At 41.5% G+C, this 23,167-nt stretch overlaps 1 protein-coding gene across 1 annotated transcript; it reads right to left on the minus strand.

Annotated features, from left to right (window-relative positions):
• Positions 1-1,893: 1,893 nt before the first annotated feature.
• On the minus strand, positions 1,894-19,311 carry LOC100544198 (myosin heavy chain, skeletal muscle, adult). Its single transcript, XM_085240353.1, has 40 exons — positions 19,237-19,311; positions 18,997-19,044; positions 17,624-17,866; positions 17,392-17,535; positions 17,138-17,294; positions 15,976-16,003; positions 15,763-15,874; positions 15,581-15,673; positions 14,741-14,804; positions 14,480-14,578; positions 14,276-14,379; positions 14,060-14,198; positions 12,930-13,048; positions 12,681-12,830; positions 11,741-11,911; positions 10,702-11,011; positions 10,530-10,609; positions 9,951-10,038; positions 9,751-9,868; positions 9,541-9,664; positions 9,321-9,457; positions 8,963-9,218; positions 8,087-8,329; positions 7,804-7,980; positions 7,574-7,719; positions 7,396-7,486; positions 6,923-7,312; positions 6,561-6,687; positions 6,349-6,467; positions 5,915-6,111; positions 5,353-5,536; positions 5,109-5,274; positions 4,812-4,936; positions 4,286-4,594; positions 3,940-4,143; positions 3,269-3,394; positions 3,013-3,183; positions 2,822-2,926; positions 2,586-2,681; positions 1,894-2,182 (listed from the first exon to the last, which is right to left on the minus strand). Exons 3-40 carry the CDS (start codon positions 17,828-17,830, stop codon positions 2,027-2,029), a joined length of 5,832 nt encoding a protein of 1,943 aa, XP_085096479.1. The 5' UTR covers positions 17,831-17,866; positions 18,997-19,044; positions 19,237-19,311; the 3' UTR covers positions 1,894-2,026.
• Between the last annotated feature and the right edge of the window lie 3,856 nt (positions 19,312-23,167).

Below are 23,167 nucleotides of genomic sequence, written 5' to 3' on the forward strand. Positions count from 1 at the left end.
TGTGGGGGAGATTAATGCAGGATGTTCTTGAATACTGGCCAGTGTCCTTTTCTGCACCGTGCAGCTTTGCATTCTTTGTCATTCTCATAGGAGGAACTGAACAGTGTAGAAATATTCTTTGGGCTAATATCCAAGGGAAAATTTTTTCATAGCATTATCAAAATGAAAAGAGCTTGATTAGAGTTATGTGCATCTTAATAAAGAAATTGTTCTTTTTCTGCCTGTCAATGTGTGGAAAAAAAGATTTTGTCTAGAAAGAAAGAATCTCACGTCTTTTTGGAGCATGCTGGGGAAGGGAGAATGGAGAGGGGCTGTCTCACTTCTTTGGATCCCAGATATCACTGGCATTGATGCAACTTTCACAGTTTCACACATAAAGATGCTGTCTCTCAAGAGCAGTCATACACAGGGTGTCATCTTCTCCTTCAATATATTTAGTTGCTGCTTAGCAAAGTACATCCATATTTGGTTACAACATGAGAGGACTCCATAGGTCTAAGCCTCAGTGTACCTGGGAGAAAGAGAGCCTCCTGATCCCAAATTCTGGTGCTGCAAGTACACTGCTGGCTGTGGTCGGTGCCAGTCTTTCCTCACACTCCCTCCTCTGAATCTCTTTGGCAGCAACTCCAATTCCTTTCTCCAGCAGCTTCACAGCTCCTTGAAGTGTTCTATGGAAACAGTGATGCAGAGCTAGCTAGGACCTAGGGGGCATAAGAGTCCCTGTACTGAGCATACTGACATTAGTACCACCCACAGCAGATACATGATGTACCAGGGTCCAGCACTGCCAGGATGGCTATTCCATTTTTCTAGCTCCACTGCTGCTTGACCTTCACATCATCAGCTGTCTTCTGTTTTAAACTTCCAGACCAGCAAACATCTGAGTGACTTTTGCTTCTCTGTCCATCCAGGGTTCTGTTAGTATGTAATGTGCACAGAATTATTCTCAGATCAAGTCTTATCTTACGAGGTTAAAAAAAAATACCTATTCTTTTACTTTTTTTATATATATTTATGCATAGCTCCACTATGCATATTATTCCACTTCACAGAAGTTTATTATGGTTTTATATTAATATTTCAAAACTTAAAAGAGCTCCACAGTACAGCAGCAGTTTCTGCATTGTTATCCTTTCTCTATATGTTATCTTGCATAGGGCTTTATACCCTAGTTAGTCCTCTTTTTCTTGCTTCTACCAATCAGTCTCCATTTATTTTATAATAGGAACTGTCTGGTTGGGACTGGTTGGTCTACAGAATAGAGAAAGTAAGAAACTGCCATGTCATCTTATCCAAATAAATTATTTGTTCTACTTTAAAATTGATTCTTAAAAACATCTTCCACTAATAAGCTGGGTAATGGATCGGATCCTGCCTGATATTTTTAATATTGCTTGCAAACAAACGGCCACTTGTTCAGAGAAGGCAGCAGCTCAGTCCTTGCATAGGTTTCTCCATGAGGACTCAGAGCCATATGGATACATTTGGGACTTCAGATTTTTCTCATTTATGTATTTGTTTATTTCTTGTTTATTTATGAGTGAAATCATGGCTTCCAAAGTGAGAATGGACCAGCACAGAGCATAGACTAACTCTGTGTACTGCACCCATTTGGAGAGAGGTCCCCAAAGCAGAAGCATTTTACTGTGCTAGGATAGACCATGTAATCCTTCTGCCTCCGTCCTGACGCTACCCTGTTGTCAGGATGGAGACTTTGTTACTGTTTATCCATAATTAGTAATATAACATGATAGACTACAGAAACTATGGGAATGAGACTAAGCAAATTGTTATCCAACCATAAAACTGAAAAAAAGGTTCATTTGAAAATGTTTCAAATTTACATACCTACAGAACTGAATTATAACAAACAAAAAGCCACACTGCTTCTGCTGCATATGCAGAGGACTCTATGGTCTTTATTGTCTAGCCGTTGAGGTGATAAAAATGACAAATTATAAGTGATAGCAACAGAGAGTACACATTTTGTGCACTCCTCAGGCTGCTATGCTGCCTCATGACATCCTCATTCTTCCTCTTCTATCTTCTTGCCATGAAACTCCCGGCTCTTTGCTCGGAGCTTGTTGACCTGTGACTCTGCAATGTCAGCCCGCTCCTCGGCTTCCTCCAGCTCGTGCTGGATCTTGCGGAACTTGGAGAGGTTGACATTGGACAGCTCCTCCTGTGTGGGGAGAGGGGTTATGTGGTGAGAACCAGGCAGAGTTTTCAGTCCTCCTGTGGCCAGGCTTAGAAAGGTTCCTTGGGAGAGAGTACAGACCCCCTGTTTCCTGCCTACTACTGCCTAAACATAAGACTAACAATGACCTCCTCATCCTCCCTTATTCAAGACTCCACTACAACCAACTGCACTAGTTCTTTGTTGCAACTGAGTAGCTATTTCATTACTTGATTTTTTCATTTATGTACTCAATACCACTAATTTGGTGCTCGGGTATAAGAGTGGTTTGTCTGGATGACAAAGATCCTGAAACATCCCATCAATGAACAATGGTATTTTCCAAATTTCTTATATTCATCACCACCAATGGAAAGCAAAGCTTGCTTATTTTCCCAGAAATACTTACAGCCTCCTCAGCTTGTCTCTTGTAGGATTTCACTTTCATCTGCAGTTTGTCCACCAGATCCTGGAGTCTAAGAATGTTCTTCCGGTCTTCCTCAGACTAAAGAAGATGGTAAGCAGGAAAGAGAGAGAATTGTTTTTCCCCACACCATAAAATGACATTTCCTCTTGGACTTCATAGAGAAATGCAGTGGGTTCCTATAGAATGGTATGTCAACACAAAGATGCCATCAACCTTACCTGGTAGGTCAGCTCCTTCACCCTCCTCTCGTACTTGCGCACACCCTTCACGGCTTCAGCGCTGCGCTTCTGCTCAGCATCAACCTCCCCTTCCAGCTCCCGCACCTGCAATGAGAAACCCATCATTGGAGCTTCCCTGCTATTTCTGACCTGGGATTGCACACGCTTGCACAAATACCAGTCCTACGCACCCTGGCCTCCAGCTTCTGGATTTGCTTCTTGCCTCCCTTCAGGGCCAGCTGCTCCGCCTCATCCAGACGGTGCTGCAGGTCCTTCACCGTCTGGTCCAGGTTCTTCTTCATCCTCTCCAGGTGGGCACTGGTGTCCTGCTCCTTCTTCAGCTCTTCTGCCATCATGGCTGCCTGGAGGAGAAAGAATCACTTTGTGACTGGAGATATTTGGGGAGCATGCATCCACCATCAGCAGTGAAGGCATGCCCCAACTCACGTCAGTGATGGCCTTCTTGGCCTTCTCTTCAGCATTGCGGGCTTCCTGGATGGTATCTTCCATTTCACTCTGAATCTGGGCAATGTCTGTTTCCAGTTTCTTCTTGGTGTTGATCAAGCTGGTGTTCTATTTAAAATCAGAAGTGTTTTCTGCATTTTGTTCCAAAACAGAACACTTAATTTGAGAACTGTATTGCTTAAATTTGAAGTTACAATTTATGAATCTATTATTACCATCTTCCTTTAAATGTCTAATGTTGTCAGACCATATAAAGAAAGACAATACAAAGAAGCACTCCTGAATGCAATTGTACTCACTTAGCTATAATACAGTTCTTTGTCTAAGTACAAAAATTGAGATTTAGATTAAGGTCCTTCCTACAAGGGATGGATGATTCAAGAACTTACAAAGAAGAAAAATCTGGAAATAAAAACAAAAGACAGCTCAAAAATATACTGAAATTGGCTATTTTAAATGAGAAAGTGATAACGACAATTAGGGCATCTCATGATCTTGACAAAAATGAGAAGTAAAATTCCAGGGGTAATTTTCTTTTTTCCTATAGAATGTCTGTTCAACTCTGAAGAAGAGATTGCAACAACAAATGTATCTCCTTACACATTATTTACACATCTACCTTTATTTTTGGTAGTCTCAGCCAAGAATCTAACCTGAGTGTGGAGGAGCTGAACTCTCTCACTTGCATCCATCAGTTCCTGCTCAGCCACTTTTCTCGAGCGCTCCGTCTGCTCCAGGGCTGCCCGTAGCTCCTCAATCTCAGCCTGCAGCAGGTTTGCTCTGCGCTCTACCATGGCCACCTGCTCCTTCAGGTCCTCCTGTGTCCTGAGGGCATCATCCAAATGTATTTGGGTATCCTGTAAAAGAGGAAAGAGATATAATATGGCAGAGAACTGTTGGACAATAGTAGTTACTGCTATTCTATAATAGTTTAGATACATATCAGTATAATTCCATGCAAGACAGATAGCTACATGCACATAACTTAGTTTAACATACCTTGAGCACTCCTTGTGTGTTTCTCAGGTTCTTTTGTGCCTCTGCGGCAACACGGTTGGCATGGCTCAGCTGGATCTCCATTTCATTCAGGTCTCCCTCCATCTTCTTCTTCAGCCGCAGGGCTTCATTCCTGCTCCTGATCTCAGCATCCAGGGTGCTCTGCATGGACTCCACAATTCTGAGGTGACTTCTCTTCAGCTGGTCAATTTCCTCATCTTTCTCAGCTATCTTCCTGTCAATCTCAGACTTGACCTGGTTGAGTTCCAGTTGAAGGCGCAGGATCTTCCCCTCTTCATGTTCCAGGGAGGCCTGAATAACAACAAAAAAAGTTTTTTCTTACAGTTTTCTTCCAAATTATCTCACAGAAACGAAAAGGAAAGGCACTATTATGCTCTGCATGATAGGTATACCAATGCTAGACCTTCAGACCTAGTAGGAACAGAGCAATAAGATTTGCTCAATGCTTTTGTCTTTCATGATGTTAAACAGGATTCCACACACTAAATCAGTGATCATGAGCATGTACCTCAGCTTCCTCCAAGGCAGCCTGGATTTCAGACTTCTCCTGTTCAATCTGCTTCTTGACTTTCTCCAGCTCATGAATTGCCTTTCCTCCCTCTGCAATCTGCTCCGTGAGGTCAGAAATCTCCTCTGTAGAGAAGAATGAACATTCACATGGTCAGATATAGAGGATACAGGGAAAGGCCCTGTGACACCAGCATAACAGGTCTGCTCCCATCCCTGCAGGCACAGACCCAGGTGGAAAGGTGGGCAGGAAAGCTTCTGAGAAAGCCCTGCCAGCACGAAAGGCTGAGCGACTTACGCTGCAAGTTCTTGTTCTCACGCTTCAGCGTTTCCAGGTGGTCCAGGGACTCCTCATAGGCATTCTTCATCTTGAACAGCTCTGTGCTGAGGGAGCGAGACTCCTTCTGGGAGGCCTCCAGCTCAGCCTGCGTTTCCTCGTACTTCTGCTTCCATTCCGCCAGGATCTGAGGAGCAACAGATCATGAGTACGGATGTGGCAGTCATGTTCTGCTCAGGAAACGCAGGGCTGGAGCCCAGAATACCTTGTCAAAGTTCTTCTGCTTCTTGTCCAGAGCTGCGCAGGCAGCATTTGCTCGCTCCACGTCAATCATCAGGTCCTCCACCTCATTCTGCAGCCTCTGCTTTGTCTTTTCCAGGGAAGCACATTTGGCATTCACGGCTTCAACGTGTTCCTCTGCCTCCTGCAGGCGCTGTGCCAGCTTCTTCCTGGGAGGTTGTAAGCCCAGCTCAGTATTTGGGAGCAAAGTGGAGATTTTTCTGTCATTTTCACTACTGTACTTATGCACTCCACAGTATTCTGCCCAGATGCTCCCCATGTAGAGCATTTCCCGAACTTTATTCCCTTTTCCTTTCCTCAAGTCTAGAAATTCCTCATCTCACTGCATACATCATACATTGCCTTTCTCTTGCATTCTCTGTCATGTTGCCCATTTGTCCTTTTGAAACCACCATCTCAACAGCACAAATTTCCCTTCTTATCACTCCTCTCCAACCTGCTATTTGTCTTTTGCCCTTCAGTATCTCAGAGATTTCTTCAAATATTCACTACTTTCTACCAGCCTTCCCCACTTTCCCTCCGCATACTTGGCCTCCTCCAGCTCCTCTGTGCGCTGAATAGCGTCCGTCTCGTATTTGGTTCTCCACTGGGCCACTTCGCTGTTGGCCTTGGACAGGGCACGCTGCAGCTCACCCTTGGCTTCCTGCTCCTCCTCGTATTGTTCCCGGAGCAAGTCACAGTCATGGCGGGCAGACTGCAAGCTGTGGGCCAGGGCGTTCTTGGCCTGAGGGAATAAACATTAGTAGGATAATGAATATAAACATCCTGGAGAATCTCTCACAGTGAATTAATTTAATACTTCAAATATGACCACTGGAAATTACATGTGTTATAACGAATGATAGATATAAGATTAGAGGACAAAATGCACTAATCACACTCCCTAGTGTAGTCCCTTACCCTATTATACAATGAGAAGTTAAATATGTTTTTAGCAGTGAGCTGTAAGAAAAGATAACACCTTGATTTCTTCCTCTAAGTGCCTCTTGAGTTCCTCAATCTGCTGGGTGAATGCCTGCTTGCCTCGAGACAGCTGAGAAATCAGAGCATCTTTCTCTTCCACCTGGCGTGAGTATTCACCTGAGAAAGCATAGAGAAACGAAATCTAGTCACTTGGGACTAAAATAAAAATTTAAAGGATGCTGTCCCATTCCACAATGAATGCACTCTCACCTGATTCTGTCTGCAGACGAGCCCTTTGAGTGCTGAGATCGTTGATCATGCGTTGATGCTCCTCCTCCTTTGACTTAATCTCACTCAGTTGGTCTTCTAGAGTACGACACATCTTTTCCAGGTTTGCCTGTGGAGATCAAATAGAATGAATGAAGATTAATACCTGAAGTAAACCTCATTATGAACAGCATGATTTTCATTAGAAAAATGTGGCCAGCAGAGCAGGCAATATGACGCTCATTGGTTTTGAGTTTAAAAATAGATTTTTATACAGATTTATTTATTGTAACTAGGCCATATATTAAAGTGGTATCATTCAACATTATTTATTTTCAAGGTTTTTTTTAATATATTTTCAGTACCTTAGCTTTGGAGACAGACTCCATGTTGCTGGCCAAGTCATCAATCTCCATCTTCAGCTCACTCTTCTCCTTCTCCAGCTTCTGCTTGACTCGTTGCAGGTTGTCGATCTGCTCCCCAAGCTCCGCTGTGCTGTCCGCATGCTTCTTCCGCAGGGCGGCAGCCGTGGCTTCGTGCTGCAGCGTGGCCTCTTCGAGGTCACGGCGCATCTTCTGGAATTCTGCCTCGCGCTTCTTGTTCATCTCGATCTGAGCTGCCGTAGCCCCTCCTGCTTCCTCCAGGCGCTCACTGATCTCCTCCAGCTCCCTGGAGAGGTCAGCTCGGTGCTTCTCTGCTTTGGCCCGAGAGGTTCGCTCTGCCTCGATTTCCTCCTCCAGTTCCTCAATACGGGCCTGGGGAACATCAGGAACCCTTCACACCCATGTCCTCCTTCAGATGTTTTCTGAAGGGCAGAAGGGAAGGACCAGAGACTTGCCTGCAGCTCCTTGATCTTCTTCTGTAACTGCATGCCCAGGGCTTGCTCATCCTCAATTTTGCTCTGGATTTGGCTGATTTCAAAGTCTTTCCTTTTGCACAAGTTAAGTGGTGTTAGTGCCTGAAAAAAACATCTAAGTGTACCCACCAACACTCAGGTGTCCCACAGCCTCACTTACTTCTTCAGTTTCTCATCCAGCTGCTGTTTATCATTTTCCAAATCCATTATGGTATCCTGGGACATCTTCAGGTCTCCTTCAAGTTTCCTCTTTGCTCTCTCAAGGTCCATGCGCAGCTTTTTCTCTTGCTCCAGGGACCCTTCCAGCTAAACAGAATGAGATCATAGTGCTCTGCCAGCCATGTTTATCTCCACAACAGTCCTATAATAGCCCTATGCTTTTGTTCTTACATCGTCCACTTGCTGCTCCAGCTTGGTTTTAGCTTTGGTCAGCGTATTGACTTTGTCCTCTTCAGCCTGCAGGTCATCCAGTGTCTGCTGATGGGCCTCTTGGAGGGCTTTCTTCTCTTTTGTCAGCTTGGCAATGGTCTCATCCAGGGCTGCCATTTCCTCTGTGAGGTTTTTCACCTTTGAAGAGAAAGAAGCAAGTATAATTAAAGCTAAATAGGTACACGACTCCCATAACAGCACAGAGCTCTTTATTGGAGTGTGACTGACATCTTCTGCCTCATACCTTGTTTTCGGTGGCATGCTTTTCCTTCTCAACCTTGGCCAATGTTAACTCCAGGTCATCTATATCTTTCTTCAGCTCTGAGCATTCATCCTCCAGTTTCCTCTTCTTGGCTGTCAGCTCAGCATTAATTTCCTCCTCATCCTCAGCCCTTTCTGTCACCTCCTTAATTTTGGCTTCCAGCTGGATTTTGGTTTTGATGAGCTGGTCACACCTTTCCTCAGCATCTGCCAAAGCATCAGCTTCCTGAGGGGAAAAGTGTTTATTTTAAAAATGTCTGGCTTTAACACAGAAGAATAAAGGCTATTTAATTCTCAAGGAATAGATCAGGAAGACTCATATAATTTCTATTTGCAAAGCAGATATTGCGCAGTTACAATTTAAATTAGAAATTTTGAATAAGTTTTCAATTAGCTTTATTTTTTCAGACCTTTTGCATCCCCAGACATGATGTTTAGTTCCTATATGCCAGTACACTGTTTGATTCGTTTATGCTGTCCATTCAAATGTGCCAGTAATTTATGACTTATCATAATTTTCCATTTTTCACCATTGCCAGTTTCAAAGTTACGTGGATGTACTGAGAAATGAAAATAATTTTTTTTAGTTCATCCATCACTGAGAAAATATTTTCAAATTTCTGGTAATTTTTCTCATATACACTAAGAAGCTTTTTTTCTGTATAGTAAAAATGTGTTTGAAATTAACAGCACTAAATGTTACATAAAGTGGCCTGAATTTTACCTTCAGATACATGCTATTTGGCTTAAAACATTTTACTAAAGCAGTTCAGAGTGTAGTTTGCTCTCTGGAAGAAGGTTTAGAACTTACTGAATGATTTCCCATAATAAAAATAAAAATAATAACAATGATGCTCACAGCCTGCACTTGGAGCTGCAGATCATTTTTCTCCTGCACCAGCTTCACCATTTTCTCCTCCAGCTCCTTCCTCTTTGCCTCAGACTTTGCAAGCTCTTCCTTGGTCTTCTCAAACTCTTCCTTCATGGTGGCCATCTCCTTCTCAGACTCTGCGCTCTTTAGCAGGGGCTTGATCTTGAAAAACAGCTTCATCCAGGGCCAGTGCTTGACATTCATGAATGCACGAACATTGTACTGGATGCAGAAGATGGACTCTCTGAAGCATAATTAAAATGTACATTTGATTATTTTGTGAGATATGATCACTAGGACTTTCCCCAAAGTACAGTGCCTTTAAGTGAAGATGGGAAACACCTACCTCCTCTCCACCATTCTCTGGTACTCCACTCTCATCAGGAAGCCCCTGCACCTGGCCTGTGTGCGAGTGATGAGCTGTGCCAGCTTCTCATCCCTCATCTCCTCCAGGAGTCCCAGCAGCCCAGCTTTGAAGAACACCTGAAGAAACAGAACATTGCAGTGCATCACTGTCAGGTAGAACAAAACACAAATACAGGGACTGTGTTGAGGAGAGTTGGTACCTTGGTGTGACCAAATTTGTATTGGGTGTGGTCCACATCGATTGACCCAAGAAGCTTCTCAGAAGCTTTCTTGCTATCAATGAACTGTCCCTCGGGGATGGCACTGGCATTAAGCACCTTGTACCTGTGATAAGCAAAAGAGGAAGCTAAGGCCATTTTTCCCAAATCTCGACGTTCCTTACAGTCATGCTAAAGGCAGAGTGCTCTTACCTCTGTTTAAAGTCTGCATAGAGGACTCTGCTGGGGAAGCCTTTCCTGCAAATCCTGATCCCCTCCAGCACGCCATTACAGCGCAGCTGGTGCAGCACCAGTTCATGCTCCATGGCACCTAATAATTAATTTTACAAATGAATACCACTGTTTCCACCACCAAGGGAGACGACTTCAGTGTCTCCGCTGGAGCATCTTACCAGGTGTTTTTGTTTCATTTGGGATGATGCAGCGGACAAAATGAGGGTGAGTACTCCGTAGGTTGGTCATCAGCTTATTTAAGTTCTCCTATGGGATCATGAGTAGAAGCTTAGATTAAATTTTTTTACTTCTACACACTCTGAATATAGGTGAAAAGAATATAATGAATCTTTGGAGAATGTAGCTTTCAGATCCAAACTTTAAATTTAATGAAATCTCCTATATAATTTTATTAACAGAAAGTTTAAATCTCTGAATCATAATCTGGAGGAAATGAAAAAATTTAAGACAATACACAATTATTGTTATTACTACATCACAGGTAAAACAAAATTTTTCATAGAGAATATAAGTGAAATTTTGAAACAAATTCAGGGGGTCACCTGAAGAGTACTCAAAACATATCATAAATATGAGCAGAAAATAAAGAAGAAAAGGCAGAGAAAAAACAGCTGCGCAATTTATACTTATTGATTTTTCATCATAAAACAAAAGTTGTGAGGAGAATGGAGGTTCAGATAACTCAGATCCATAACTGTTTTCATGTTATTATAATGATTATGAGATTCACACTTTACCCGGAAAAGAGCTGAGACAGTCTGGAACGAAGAACCCTTCTTCTTACCACCCTTCTTGCCACCACCACCACCACTAGCCTCTTCAAAAACAAATGTATTTTATAAGTCATTTTTGTAAGGTTAATCTTTACATATTATGAAGGTGACAAGTTAAGAATATTAGAAATCTGACCTGCTTCTGCTCCACCATAGTTGGCAAACAGTAAGGCCAGTGTCTTCACAGATGACTTCTGGTACAGCCCAATGACAGTTTCGTTCAGGGGGTCCTTGTTCTTCTCAAGCCAGCCAGTGATGTTGTAGTCCACTGTGCCAGCGTAGTGTATTAAGGAGAAGTGGGCCTCAGCCTTGCCTTTGGCAGGCTTGGGCTTCTGGAAGTTGCTGGACTTGCCCAGATGCTGGTCATAGAGCTTGTTCTTGAAAGAGGTGTCAGTTGCCTTGGGGAACATGCACTCCTCTTCCAGGATGGAGAAGATGCCCATGGGCTGGAAATATTACAATACATAAAATAGAATATTATATCGAATATAATATGATCACCACTTGGTCTTCAAGTAAATGTAGTAAAAGAGGAAGCTGAAGAAGAAACTTACATCCTTGATGTGAAGTAAATTTCATTCTAAAAAGTGAGTTTACATCATCTGCGGTTCACCTGCTTGACTCTAAATTTGGCATGATCATTTAGGACTTTTTTTAATGTAATAATCAAGTTAAAAAAATCACGAAATCCATAATCATGTTTAAAAACATTCACAAATGTTTCCATTTTATGTTTAGTTCATTTTTATACTTTTAACCAACTACCTAAATTAATACAGCACTACAAGAAATATCTTTAATTCTGTTGCTCTAAAAGGATAGGCAGAGATTGTACTCTACTATGAACCATCAAGAAAAAAAAAATGTATTGTTCAGCAAATAAATTAATTCCAGAATCTCAAGGAAATTCATTTATTTTACTTTAGGAGCTGCTTTATGTTTTTGAAATACTATCCTTTAATAAAGTAAGCAGAGACATCTTGCATGCAGAGGAGGTGTGTAAAGGAAGACTTCCATAGCTATTCATGAACATTGTAATGAAAAATAAGCAAATGTAGATGTCAAGAGATACTTCATTAACTAAAAATGAGTGCATTAAACTAATCAAGGAATTAATAGTTAATCTCCAACGATTAGCTTCTGAAAATGCAGGACATTCTGAATTAAAAATTTACCTTTTCAATGAGCTCAATGCAAGCAGCCAGGTCCATGCCAAAGTCAATGAACTCCCATTCAATGCCTTCCTTCTTATACTCCTCTTGTTCCAGAACGAACATGTGATGGTTGAAGAACTGTTGCAGTTTCTCATTGGTGAAGTTGATGCACAGCTGCTCCAAGCTGTTGAACTTCCCAGTGCCAAAAACAAAACAAAACATAACAAACAACGTGTCAGTTATTAAGATGAACAATTACTGTATGATTTCTTTATAATTCTTAATCTTTCATGCACCTCTCTTGTTAAAATGTAGTTACATAACAGCACTGCATCACAGCAATTCCCCAAAGAAATACCTATTTAATGAGGACAGGATTCCTGATGAATCTCCTAAAATTATTAAAGTACTTCTGCCTTTCTTCAGACAAAAAAATGACTGACAGTTTTATCAGTAATTATCTGATCTCTCTGATTAGCCATTTATCCAGTAACTTGTTTGTCTTTTAAACAAATCACATATCTTTAACCTATTATATATTTGTCACTGGATTTCCAAGTCTTGAGATCTGAATCCATAAGCTATTTATACATATTCATATTTACATACATATATGTATGCTTGTTTTTTTTTGTAATCTTTATCATTTCTCTAAGATAAATATTAAAATATTACTGCATATAGAATTGTAACTGCTACTTCTATGTAAACAACATAACTGCTATTTAAGAGAGTGGTGAGGCCCTGGAACAGGTTGTCCAGAGAAGCTGTGGATGTCCCATTTCTGGAGGTGTTCAAGGCCAGGTTGGTGGGGGCCTGGGCAGCCTGATCTGGTGGGGGCAATGAGCTCATGGTAGGGGCGGTTGCAAAAGGATTAAGATATTTAGAATATTGTTGCTTGGAAATCTCTGACATTATAATCTCACTCTCTAAAAGCTGACCTCAAACATGTACTCCTTACATCAAAGATCTCAAAGCCAGCGATGTCCAGGACACCAATGAAGTACTGCCTGGGCTGCTTGGTATCCAGCTGTTGGTTGATGCGAACAACCATCCACAAGAACATCTTCTCATAGACAGCCTTTGCCAGAGCACCAACTGAGTTGTTCACCTAAAACAAAGAAGAGTGCAGCAGAAGAAAAATCAATATATAAAGCAAAATGTGCCAGTCTTACAAGCCAGAGGTTCCCAGTCGTCAGCTGTTTCTTACCTGCTGCACAGTCTGACCCTTGGTCACATACTCATTCCCAACCTTGACACGGGGATAGCACAGGGCTTTGAGCAGGTCTGCTGAGTTCAGACCCATCAGGTAGGCAGCCTTGTCTGCAACTAAATAGCAGGAAAAGGAGATAGAAAAATTAATATTAACAAGATATGCAGCATATTGAATAATAAACTCTTTCTGAAGCTACTGCCATATCAAATGTTCTTGTGATCAACTTCTACTTGCTGTATCTCACAGGACGCATGTCAGTCATTGAATGAAAATTCATCTTTGTTTTGAACATCATTCAGAGTAGGATGCCTAAGTGGTATTTGTGTTTTTGCAAATCTTCCCCAAATTATTTACTAAAAATTCACACTGAAAACTGAAGCTTATTGGTATCTATAAGCCTGGAACAAAACCACCAAGATGTTATGAGGATTGCTGCCTGATCTTGGGCACTTGAGCTCCCTTCGTATTTCTTTGGCAGCAAAAATAGCCTTCAAAAGGAATGCATTCCAAAATTACTGGCAAAAATTGTCAGGGCTCAATTTATTTAGGTCATGTCTACATTATATAATATTCAAGTCATGAAGTAATCAGCTGAGAAACAGAAGATCTAAGTCACTTCTTTCCTAGTCTATCATATATACCTACAGTTCACTTAGACTGCTGTTCAAAGAATTCCATTTTTGCAAGGATAGCTTCAAGTCTGAATGTCCATAAGAGATTAGAGTACCCTATATTCCCGAGAAACAATCTCTATTATGTGCTTTATGAACAGTGAATTTAGTGCACCTACTTAATTAGGGGAAAAAAAAAAAAAAAAAGCATCTAGAAATATGTTTTATGAAAACATTTTCTTGTTAGTGGTTATCCAATATGAGCACATCAGGTTGTGCTATCTAAAACTATGAAAACCCAGGATAGAATTAATGGACACACACACAATTCATACGTCAGACAAAGATTAGGTAGTCCTTGAAAAAAGGGATGGCAGTCTTATACTAGCTCCATGGGGTACTAGCTCCATCTAGATACTTTTTTTTTTACGCATTTCCACTCTTCTCTAAGTTTTAAATTACTGTTACTACTGCTTCTACTCCTAATAGGTCAGCAACAGAGTTCACTAGTACCTTCTGTGCCATCTGGCTCTGCTTGCTCTTCTCTTTGTTTCTGCTTGAACTTCAGGTTGCCATAGTGCATAACAGCTCCTGTCAACTTGTAAATAGCCACTTTTTCATCAGCAGTAAAGCCCAGGATGTCAATGGCACTCTACAACAGAAAATGTAAAGTAAAAGATTTGTCTGGGAGAGATTACAATAGACAGAACATTTTTAAATGTTACTTACATCTGTAGCCATAAGCTCCTCTTGATCATTAATGCTGGGAACAGTGATCTCACCTTGACTCACAAAGTGATAGTCATAGGGATTGGTGGTAATGAGAAGCATGTCTGAAAGTAAGAAGAGGGAACACGCAGGTATAGTTCAGTAAGTATATAATAGCATGAACTGATGCTCAGCAATCTTCTCCAAGTTAGTCATCATTCCTACCAATTAGCTCTGGTTTCTTGTTGGACATAATTTGATAAAATATGTGGTAGCTTCTTTCTGCCTTCAGCTGAAAAGTTACTCTGGACTTCTCCAATAGATCTGAAGGGAAAACAGAAAGATTAGAAACATAAAGAAACAGCAAAAGAGAAAGCAGGGAGAAGGTACGAAGAGGGAAGGATATTTAGATGGTAGGGTAAAAAGGATAGATGGATACTGATGAATGAGTGTATGGATCATGAACAGTTGAGGAAAGTGTCTTACATGTTTCAATATCTGCAGAAGCTAGTTTTCCTGTGGCACCAAAGTGAATTCTGATGAATTTCCCCTTTGAATGGATAAAAATTGTCTTAAAATTTATGACATAAAAAATGCATCTGAAATGGTGAATTTTGCTCTTTATAGGGTGCAAGATTTCTTATTAAAGTTATTTTCTTATGAGTCACATATATTTTCACCACTAAGATAAAGTCTTTTAAATTTTTGCCCACGAAAATAACCAATAGAGACACAGCTGTATGTTTTATGTATGATGAACATACAGATGGAAAGTAATGAGTGCATTTCAATTGCCCATTTATACCTTATCCCAAACACTTCTAATTCTATCCTGCCTACAGACAACAGCCATCTGAATGATATGGGAATATCCATTTAACTAGTACAGCTGTGTAAATCTGTCTTGGTATCAAGTGATTTGAATTGTGATTAAATCAATATGATATGCAGCAAAGATATATTCAGGTAGAAGTTTCTTTCCTTCCCTGCTTCCCTCACTCCCTCTTCTTTTTCTGTTTGTGTGTCTTGCAGTAACTGAACAAAAATATGAGGAAATGTTAAAGAATATTGTATAAAAACATTGCAGAAGAATGAGCATGTGATCTACTAGTTTAATATCTACTCTGATGCAATTCAGGTAATTTTTTTTTCAAAGCAGCACTGATTTCAAAATCTCACTAACTAACTTCAGGGTAAGTGTTAAAATCATGCTAAGAAAATTCAGTTTTACTCTTGTAAAATGCATGGCTGAACAACAGGAAAGGATAACTGCCATAAATTCCTGCTTATTATAATTCAGAAAATATCTGCTCAAACAAAACTTACAAAGCGTGAGGAGTTGTCATTCCTCACAGTCTTGGCATTTCCAAAGGCTTCCAACAGTGGGTTGGCACTGATGATTTGATCCTCAAGCGTTCCCTACAGAATGATAATTGTTACTGGGTATGCTGTCTAAAAATGAGGAACAGAAGAAAGCATTGATTCGAGCCAGTATTTCTTTAATGTACCTGCATTTTGCCAGGCTGCTCCTCCTTCTTCTTATCTCCACTAGCTGCAATTGTTGCAAAGTACTGGATGACACGTTTCGTGTTCACAGTCTTCCCTGCACCGGATTCTCCGCTGTCAAACCAAACAGAGAAGCAGAGAGCGTGAGGTCAGGGAGAAGGTACACACAGGGCACAGGGCAGCCCCGCAGGGACCCGAGCAGGGAGCGTACTTACGTGATCAGGATCGACTGATTCTCGCGGTCTGTGAAAGAGACAGAAATACAGGACATAAAGCTCAATGAATAAGAAGGAATGGAACACAGGTAAATTTAAGTGAATTAACATTTAAGCTCACTAAGGTCAAGCATTACATCTAAAGTACAAAGACAAACCAATGAGAAATTCATATCCAGATTAGTTTCAATTCATTTAAATTAAAAAAAAATGCAAAAAATATGGGTGCAAAAAAGGAAAAATTCTTCCTCTGAATTCAGTTTTCCTATTAATTCTTCCTTTTCTGCTTTTGACTACATGCTTCAGGTAGGCTTAAAAAAAAAAAAAAAAAACCACAAACAAAACAACACCTTCCATGTTGCCTTTCATTTCGAATAGGAGTAAGAATGCTGTGAAGATAGAAAAACTTAGAACTGTGTGGACCAGAACAATGACAACTTTGAAAAATTTGTCTTTTGCTATAGAATTTGACAGAATCACAGAATAAGGCAAGAAGGGTTATTATCAAACACCTTGCCCAAGCAGGGCCCCCTAGAACAGGTTGTCCAACGTGGTGTTCAGGCAGCTTTTGAATATTTCCAATGATCAATACTCTACAACTTCCCGTCTGGCAAATCTATTCCAGTCCTCAATCACTTGGATAGTAAAGAAGTGTTTCTTAATGATGAGAGAGTACCACATGTGTTTCAGTTTGTACCCCTTGCCTCTTGTCTTCTCCCTGGGCACCACTGATAAGAGCCTGGTTCTGTTCTCTTTGCATCCTCCCTTCAGGTTTTTATATCCACTGAAAAGATCTCCCCCAAGCCTTCTCTTCTTCAGGCTGAAAATCTCAACTTTCTCAGCCTTTGTACGTAGGTGATATGCTCCAGTCCCTTCATCAGCTTAGTGGCTTTTCACTGGACTCATTCCAACACTTCCATATCTCTCTCATACTAGGGAACCCCAAACTGCTCATAGTCCTCCATGTGTGACACATCAGTGCTGAGTAAAGAGGAAAGATTGCTTCCTCCAATCTGCTGATAATGCTTTGCCTAATGGAGTCCATTTTACCCCTAGCCTTCCTTCCTTGTGGAAAGGGCACATTGCTGTCTTATATTCATAAGAATTCTCCATTGTAAGAATTCTGTGGAGCAATCATTCCAAGAGAGATGGAGTCACTCACCAGTCAGCATGAACTGATAGGCGTTGTCAGAGATGGAGAAGATGTGTGGAGGGGCCTCCTGGCGCTTTTTGCCTCGGTAGGCCAACACCACCTCCGGGTTGTACACCGGCAGCCACTTGTAGGGGTTGACAGTGACACAGAAGAGGCCCGAGTAGGTCTGTGAGGAAGGGACACGGCACGTTGGCTTCCACTCAGCCGGGCACAGCAGTCCTCCCCAGCTACGCTACCCAAGGAAGAGAGCTGCTGGTACTTACGTAGATCATCCAGGCTGCGTAACGCTCTTTGAGGTTGTACAGCACAGCGGGTTCATGGAGGTGGGTCATCATGGCCATGTCCTCAATTTTATCGTACTTGGGAGGGTTCATGGAGAAGATTTGATCTTCCTTCACGGTTAGAGTCTGCCAAAGAAAAGACAAATCCCTGCATGTCAGCTCAGAGACCACTGTGGGAATCAAATGGCGTCCCTCAGCCTTTCTTTTCACTCACTTCTCCACCTTCAGTCTTCACAGTGACCTTCCCAGATTCTTTGCTTTGGATTGTCCCTTTCACAAAGGATTCTTTGGGATGCACCACAAAGACAGATGTCTTGGCATCAAAAGGCTTGTTCTGGGCCTCAATTCTTTCCTTCTCTGACTTTCGGAGATAAGGAGCGGCCTCTCCAAAGGCGGCCATCTCAGCATCTGGAGAAGCCATGGCTGCTCTTCACTGAAGACACCTCAGCAGAAGACTCTAATGGGGAGAAGTAATGTAACACTATTTATATCTTTTGTAAGACTGGGAAAACTTCTATATTCTATGTCTTTCATCTTGTCTTCTTTACCATGTCATGTGTTTTTTCTTCATACTCCAATATTTAAGACTTAACTGAAATCCTAATCTGTAGGTTGATTTAGACAACACAGGGTTATAACTGATGTAGTCTAGATCTTCAGACTACAACCTTTCACAACTGCAGTTTTGGATCTTTAGGAACAGTATGTCTGTGACATGAGAGTGAAGTTGCTGAGCAACTTTCAATAAGATATCATTAATAGTGGAAATACATGTGGAACATTTTGATAGAAGGATGAAAAGTGGAGGACCATTTCTGAAAAACTGTAGATTAGGAAAAGAACAGTTTATGTGATTTTTAATACTCTGTTATAATTTAATTTGTTTTTACAGTTGCTATTCATAAGCACAATATCCAAATAATCCCAACTCCAATGTTATGGCTTGGGTGAAACAAAATTCAAGCACTGAATTTGGAACTGCTATGCCTGTATGGACCTCCCAAATAAATACATATTGAAAAAAAGTCCAGGAACAGATGAGCTTTCAAAATAAGAGTGTTTCTTTAGATGCTTTGTTTTGATGCTAAGTTTTGCCAGCTGCAGTTGAAAATTTTCTAGATACATTAGTAATATTGATTCCCTCTGTTCAACAGCTAATATTTTTTTATCTTATTAAATGATTTTTTTTAATTAAATGAATATATAAGAGGGCTTTGATATATTTCAAAGATGGTAAGAAGGTCTGTATTCTCAGATGATTTATTAATTGATAACATTTTGAGGAAAAATATACAATTTTGCACTTTTTCCTCCTTGGTTCATCTTGGTCCAGTTCTACTGCTGCAATGATGTGAAGACAGAATGCCTCACTCCCTGTTTGGTCAGTTAAGCAGAAATGAAGAGTATTCCAATGGGAATTTTCTGGTCTGCCATCAGAGGCAGGAAGATAGAAACACAACCATTGGAAAACCTCACCAGCCATGAGCACCCACCAGCTGCCTACTGTAATCACATACAGGGTAAAAAAGGTGATTGCTCATCCATACAGAAATCCCACCCAAAAGCATGAATAAATCAGGTTCTTACCTCTTGTGATACCAGATGGGTGGCTCGCAGCCTGGCAGCTGGTCAGTGCTGCAAAACAGAAATGGCAAGTTCCTACTTGCTGCTGCACAGAATTCCAGAGTGAAAACGTGCAGGTGTCTTGAAAGCAGATTTAAAACTCGAGCTGAGGAATTGAGTTTCCTCCTGGAAATGAGCACTGAAGGCAGAGAAATGCTGTAACACAGAAAGACTCCTGCATGGCTGCAGACCCCATCCACTTACCTTGAAGCTTTCCGTGGAGACAGGGCAGTCTTGCTGCAGGGACATTTTATACGATCTCATCTGCAGATGCTACAGATGCCTACTCTTTCTTCGGTCAAAAAATTTTTGGCAGGCCTTCTTTGGCAAAGCATTGTCTGGCAAACTGAACTAAGGGCATAATTGTCATTTGACATGACTAGATATAATTAGAAAATTTTGATGTCTTACGGACTATATGAATACATCGCCTATAAATAATTTGACAAGGGTGTTAAGGAGGGAATCTGGACTAGTCAAGGCACTTAGAGAACTTGGATGCGGGACTTATGGATTCTATTGCTGGCTTTCCCACCGACTCACTGTATGACCCAGAGTGGATCGCTTGGTATGTGTGTGCTGCAGCTCCCCAGCTGTACAATGGGGATGACAACATTTATCTTTTCTATGTCATGGTGTAAAATTTATGAGAAATACCTTAAACATACAATACATTAAACAAGCCACTAAAAAGAAAATAAGTACTGCTAAAAACATTTGGTAGTTATGTTAGCAAAAACCTTGAAGTAGATGAGTAATGTGCAACCTTCAAGCTCATAGCGCTAGTGCCAGAGCACCATGGACATGGTGAGGTGACTGGCTGAAACAAAGAGTTGGTCACACAAGTAGGAAGCTGGGGTCCAAATGAACTAGTGTCTTGAGAAGAGATGTGAGGTCACCTCTGATATAGAAAGAACTGCATGCATACATTCATGCACAGATGTGTCAATCGTACTTAAAATTGCAAAGAAGTGGAAGATTCTTCAAGAAATACTTTTGTAAGCCTGTGAATGAGATAATGTTAAGATAGTTCATAAGATGCTCTGTGATTTCTGATATGTAGGTCAGTGCAGCTGAGATCTGCATTCTGGTATAACCTCAATCCAGAATGCCCATCACAAACACTTCGCACACATTCATAAAGAAAGAATAATTACCAATACAGTCTTGCCTGAGCATTAGATGTTGTAGACAATCCTGGTACTTGATCCAGGGACACATGCTGAAAGTCATGGAGAGCAACTCTTCTTGTTTTAGGAAAAGGGCACTGTCACTGGAGCTGCTCTAAATCCTGTCAGATCTAAACACATCCTTCTCCTGGTCACTGGCATTTTGGTTATTGAAAGACATCTGTAAATAATACAGGCACAAGGACAGAAAACTGATACTGTGATCCAAGATAAAATAATCAGGTACTGTGTAAGAAGAGCTTTTCTAAAGAGGGCCAGTGCAGCACCCAAATTCTGGGTGTCCGGGCCTCAGTCTAGAGCTCGAACCCATCCAAATCAGGATGATGAGTGCCACATAGAGCCCTGCATCCCAGTCGTTATAGGTCGGGCCAAGGAGGGGACAAGAGGACCTTGGCAGCTCCAAGCACAGGGCTCAAAAGACCATGAACAAAGAGCAAAGCTTGGGAGGAGCAGAGATGGATGAGACCACTCCCAGGATAGGAGAGCTGGGGGTTTCCTCCCCCCAGGTAAAGGAAGGAGCTTCAGTCTCCCACTTCCTGGGAAGCTGCAGCATCTGCACTGTCCAGGCAGCATCCCTTGGCAGCTGCAGATAAAGCAATAAGTAGCTGCAGCTGCTTTCCTGTGGGGCCCTGCCCTCAGCAGTTGGTAGCAAGCCTGTCTTATGCAGTGCTGTCAGAATGCGCTTGTGTCTCCAGGGACTACATGGGGAGCAGCTGAGTGTCCTAGGCCAGATGCCTGACTCTGGGGAATGGAAGTCTTTCATTTCCAGTTGACAGTGACAAAGCCAGACTTCTCAGTAGAACTCTTCAGTGTTTTTGCTGTTGGGTTGCCCAAACTGTGGGCCCAGATATGTAATAGGCAGGAGTGTGGCACATGGCCAAGCAGCTCTAAGTGCAAAGTCAGTTGAAGGAAGGTCTAGTTTGAAAAGGAAGTGTCTAACAAGTCTAGATGATTCCAAGTGTTGACAATCAGTGCTTTTAGGATGATGAGCTTTGATGTGGTTCAGAATATCCAGCCTAGGAACTAAAAGACTGCCCTGAAACTGGTCCCAGTCCCAGGGTGGGGACCAATTCCCACATGTGAGTCAGGCCAAAAGAAAGAAGAATTCCTTCCTCACTCCTCCTCGTTCCTAATATCTTCTCAGTAGTTAGATGATAATCAAGAATTTTAGATGAAGTTCAAATGCAATTGGTCACTGTTACCAGCAGGGTATAACTATACTTGCACAACTGCATAGCAGAAAATATCTGTATGTATATAGTCAGATCTTAACAGTTACATCGCTTCGTATCTTTTCTGTACATGAGCAATGTGTTATTTGCCAATGTATTTCACAGTCCTAAATTCAGGTGACAATCTGTGTTGTTATCAATGGAATTATAGTTCTCTGTCTTTTCAAATTCTCTAAAGTTCTCTGCAACTTTTCCAGTATACATCCTTACTTAAAAGTCTGCTTTACAAAATTATACTACTACTGAATTGTAATCAACAGATTAAAATTATAAACTGTTTTCCCCACTGTGGTTGTATCATACTGTCCCAAGACTATGCAAATATTTAAAGAATTAAATGATAGAGGACATCACAGGGAGGGCCACACAAAATTTCTATGCTTAGAATGAATTGGATTTGGGTACAGCAGTCAAAACTTAAATGTGATGATATATATATATATGCCAAATTCAATTGATTTTCAGTTTGCAGATAGAAGGATACCATTATCTGTGCTCTGCCAGGAATGTTTAGGAAAATTCATACATATTGAGATTATCTAAATTGTGACGATTTCTCATAGAATAAACCATTGCACTGTCTCTCCCAGAAACTACATAGTCTGTCGAGGGACTGACTCACCTCCTCAGTGTGACCTTGAAGGAGACTCTCGCAGCTCTTTTCAGTTTGAGGCAACAGCTGAGAAAAGTAGTAGCTGATTTCCACTACTGCCAGGAATTATTGGAAGCATAGCAGGAGGTGGCTGGAGAAACTAATTCCTTCTTGTGTCTTCTCTTTGATATTAATGTTCCTTGCTATTTGCCACCATTCCCAGGGAGGCATATAACTGAACTGTTTTCCTTGTCCCTCTCAAGTCTCCTCTGTACGAATTCTGTTAGAAATGCTGACCATTTGCTGCCACTGCTGGGCTGAGGCTGAAACCCAGAGAGGCCATCTCCCCAGGCACATGTTTACACAGAAACAGATCTTCTAAAAACTGAAAGAATTGCCTAGATGCTAAATTGAAGGGAGTTTCAAAATCTACTAGCTCTCTTATGGCCTGAAGACAGAGGTGGGTGTTGTGGGTGCAAGTATATCCAGCTGGATGGACTTTTCAGGCAAGTTGCCGTGTTGTGAGAGGAGCTTACCAGGCAGCATAGTATCCACAAATCCGAGTGAGTGATTGATGCATGGTATGGTGCAGTGACATGGGCTTAGCAACAGCCCTGCCTTAAGTCTTTGCAAGGGGAAGGTAAGCTGGCTTCTAACTCTGAGCTGATGGACTTGGCTTACAAGACCAGGGAGACTGTATCTTTGTCTCTGCTGAGAGCTGAGGCATAGGTCTCCCCAGTGCTCCTGAAGTGCTTCTACACAACAGGTACAATGCTGTGGTGCTGGAAAAAGGAGAATCTGTGAATGGGAAGACCCTGAAAAGGACAACCTCACAGAGTTGGTCCAGCTAACCACCTCTGTTAGAACCAGTGCCAACAAAAAGTTGGATGGGTGTTAGTAATTGGAAATCCCTCTCTGAGAGACACTAAGCACTCATTCACTGTCTGGACAATTTCTCAAGAGAGAGATTTGCTGTCTTATGGGGGCCCACGTTCCCAATATCACAAAGAGACTACCAAACTTAGTAAAGCCAGAGGACTAATACAAATTCCTACTCTTTAATTAGGGTTAAACGAGGCTGCAATGAGGAGACCCTGAAATAACAATCTGTCCCTTGGACA

This window comes from Meleagris gallopavo, chromosome 20 (genome assembly GCF_905368555.1).
Source record: "Meleagris gallopavo chromosome 20, MGAL_WU_HG_1.1, whole genome shotgun sequence".
Lineage (NCBI taxonomy): Eukaryota > Metazoa > Chordata > Aves > Galliformes > Phasianidae > Meleagris > Meleagris gallopavo.

Bases quoted from the DNA above. Each gene is read 5' to 3' on its own strand.
- LOC100544198 (XM_085240353.1), bottom strand. From the start codon at position 17,830: ATGGCTTCTCCAGATGCTGAGATGGCCGCCTTTGGAGAGGCCGCTCCT. The intron at 14,805-15,580 runs GTAAGTTTTGTT...ATCCATTCAAAG, and splicing joins ATGACAACTCCTCACGCTTT to GGGAAATTCATCAGAATTCA. The intron at 2,682-2,821 runs GTAAGGTTGATG...CATCTTCTTTAG, and splicing joins TGAAGGAGCTGACCTACCAG to TCTGAGGAAGACCGGAAGAA.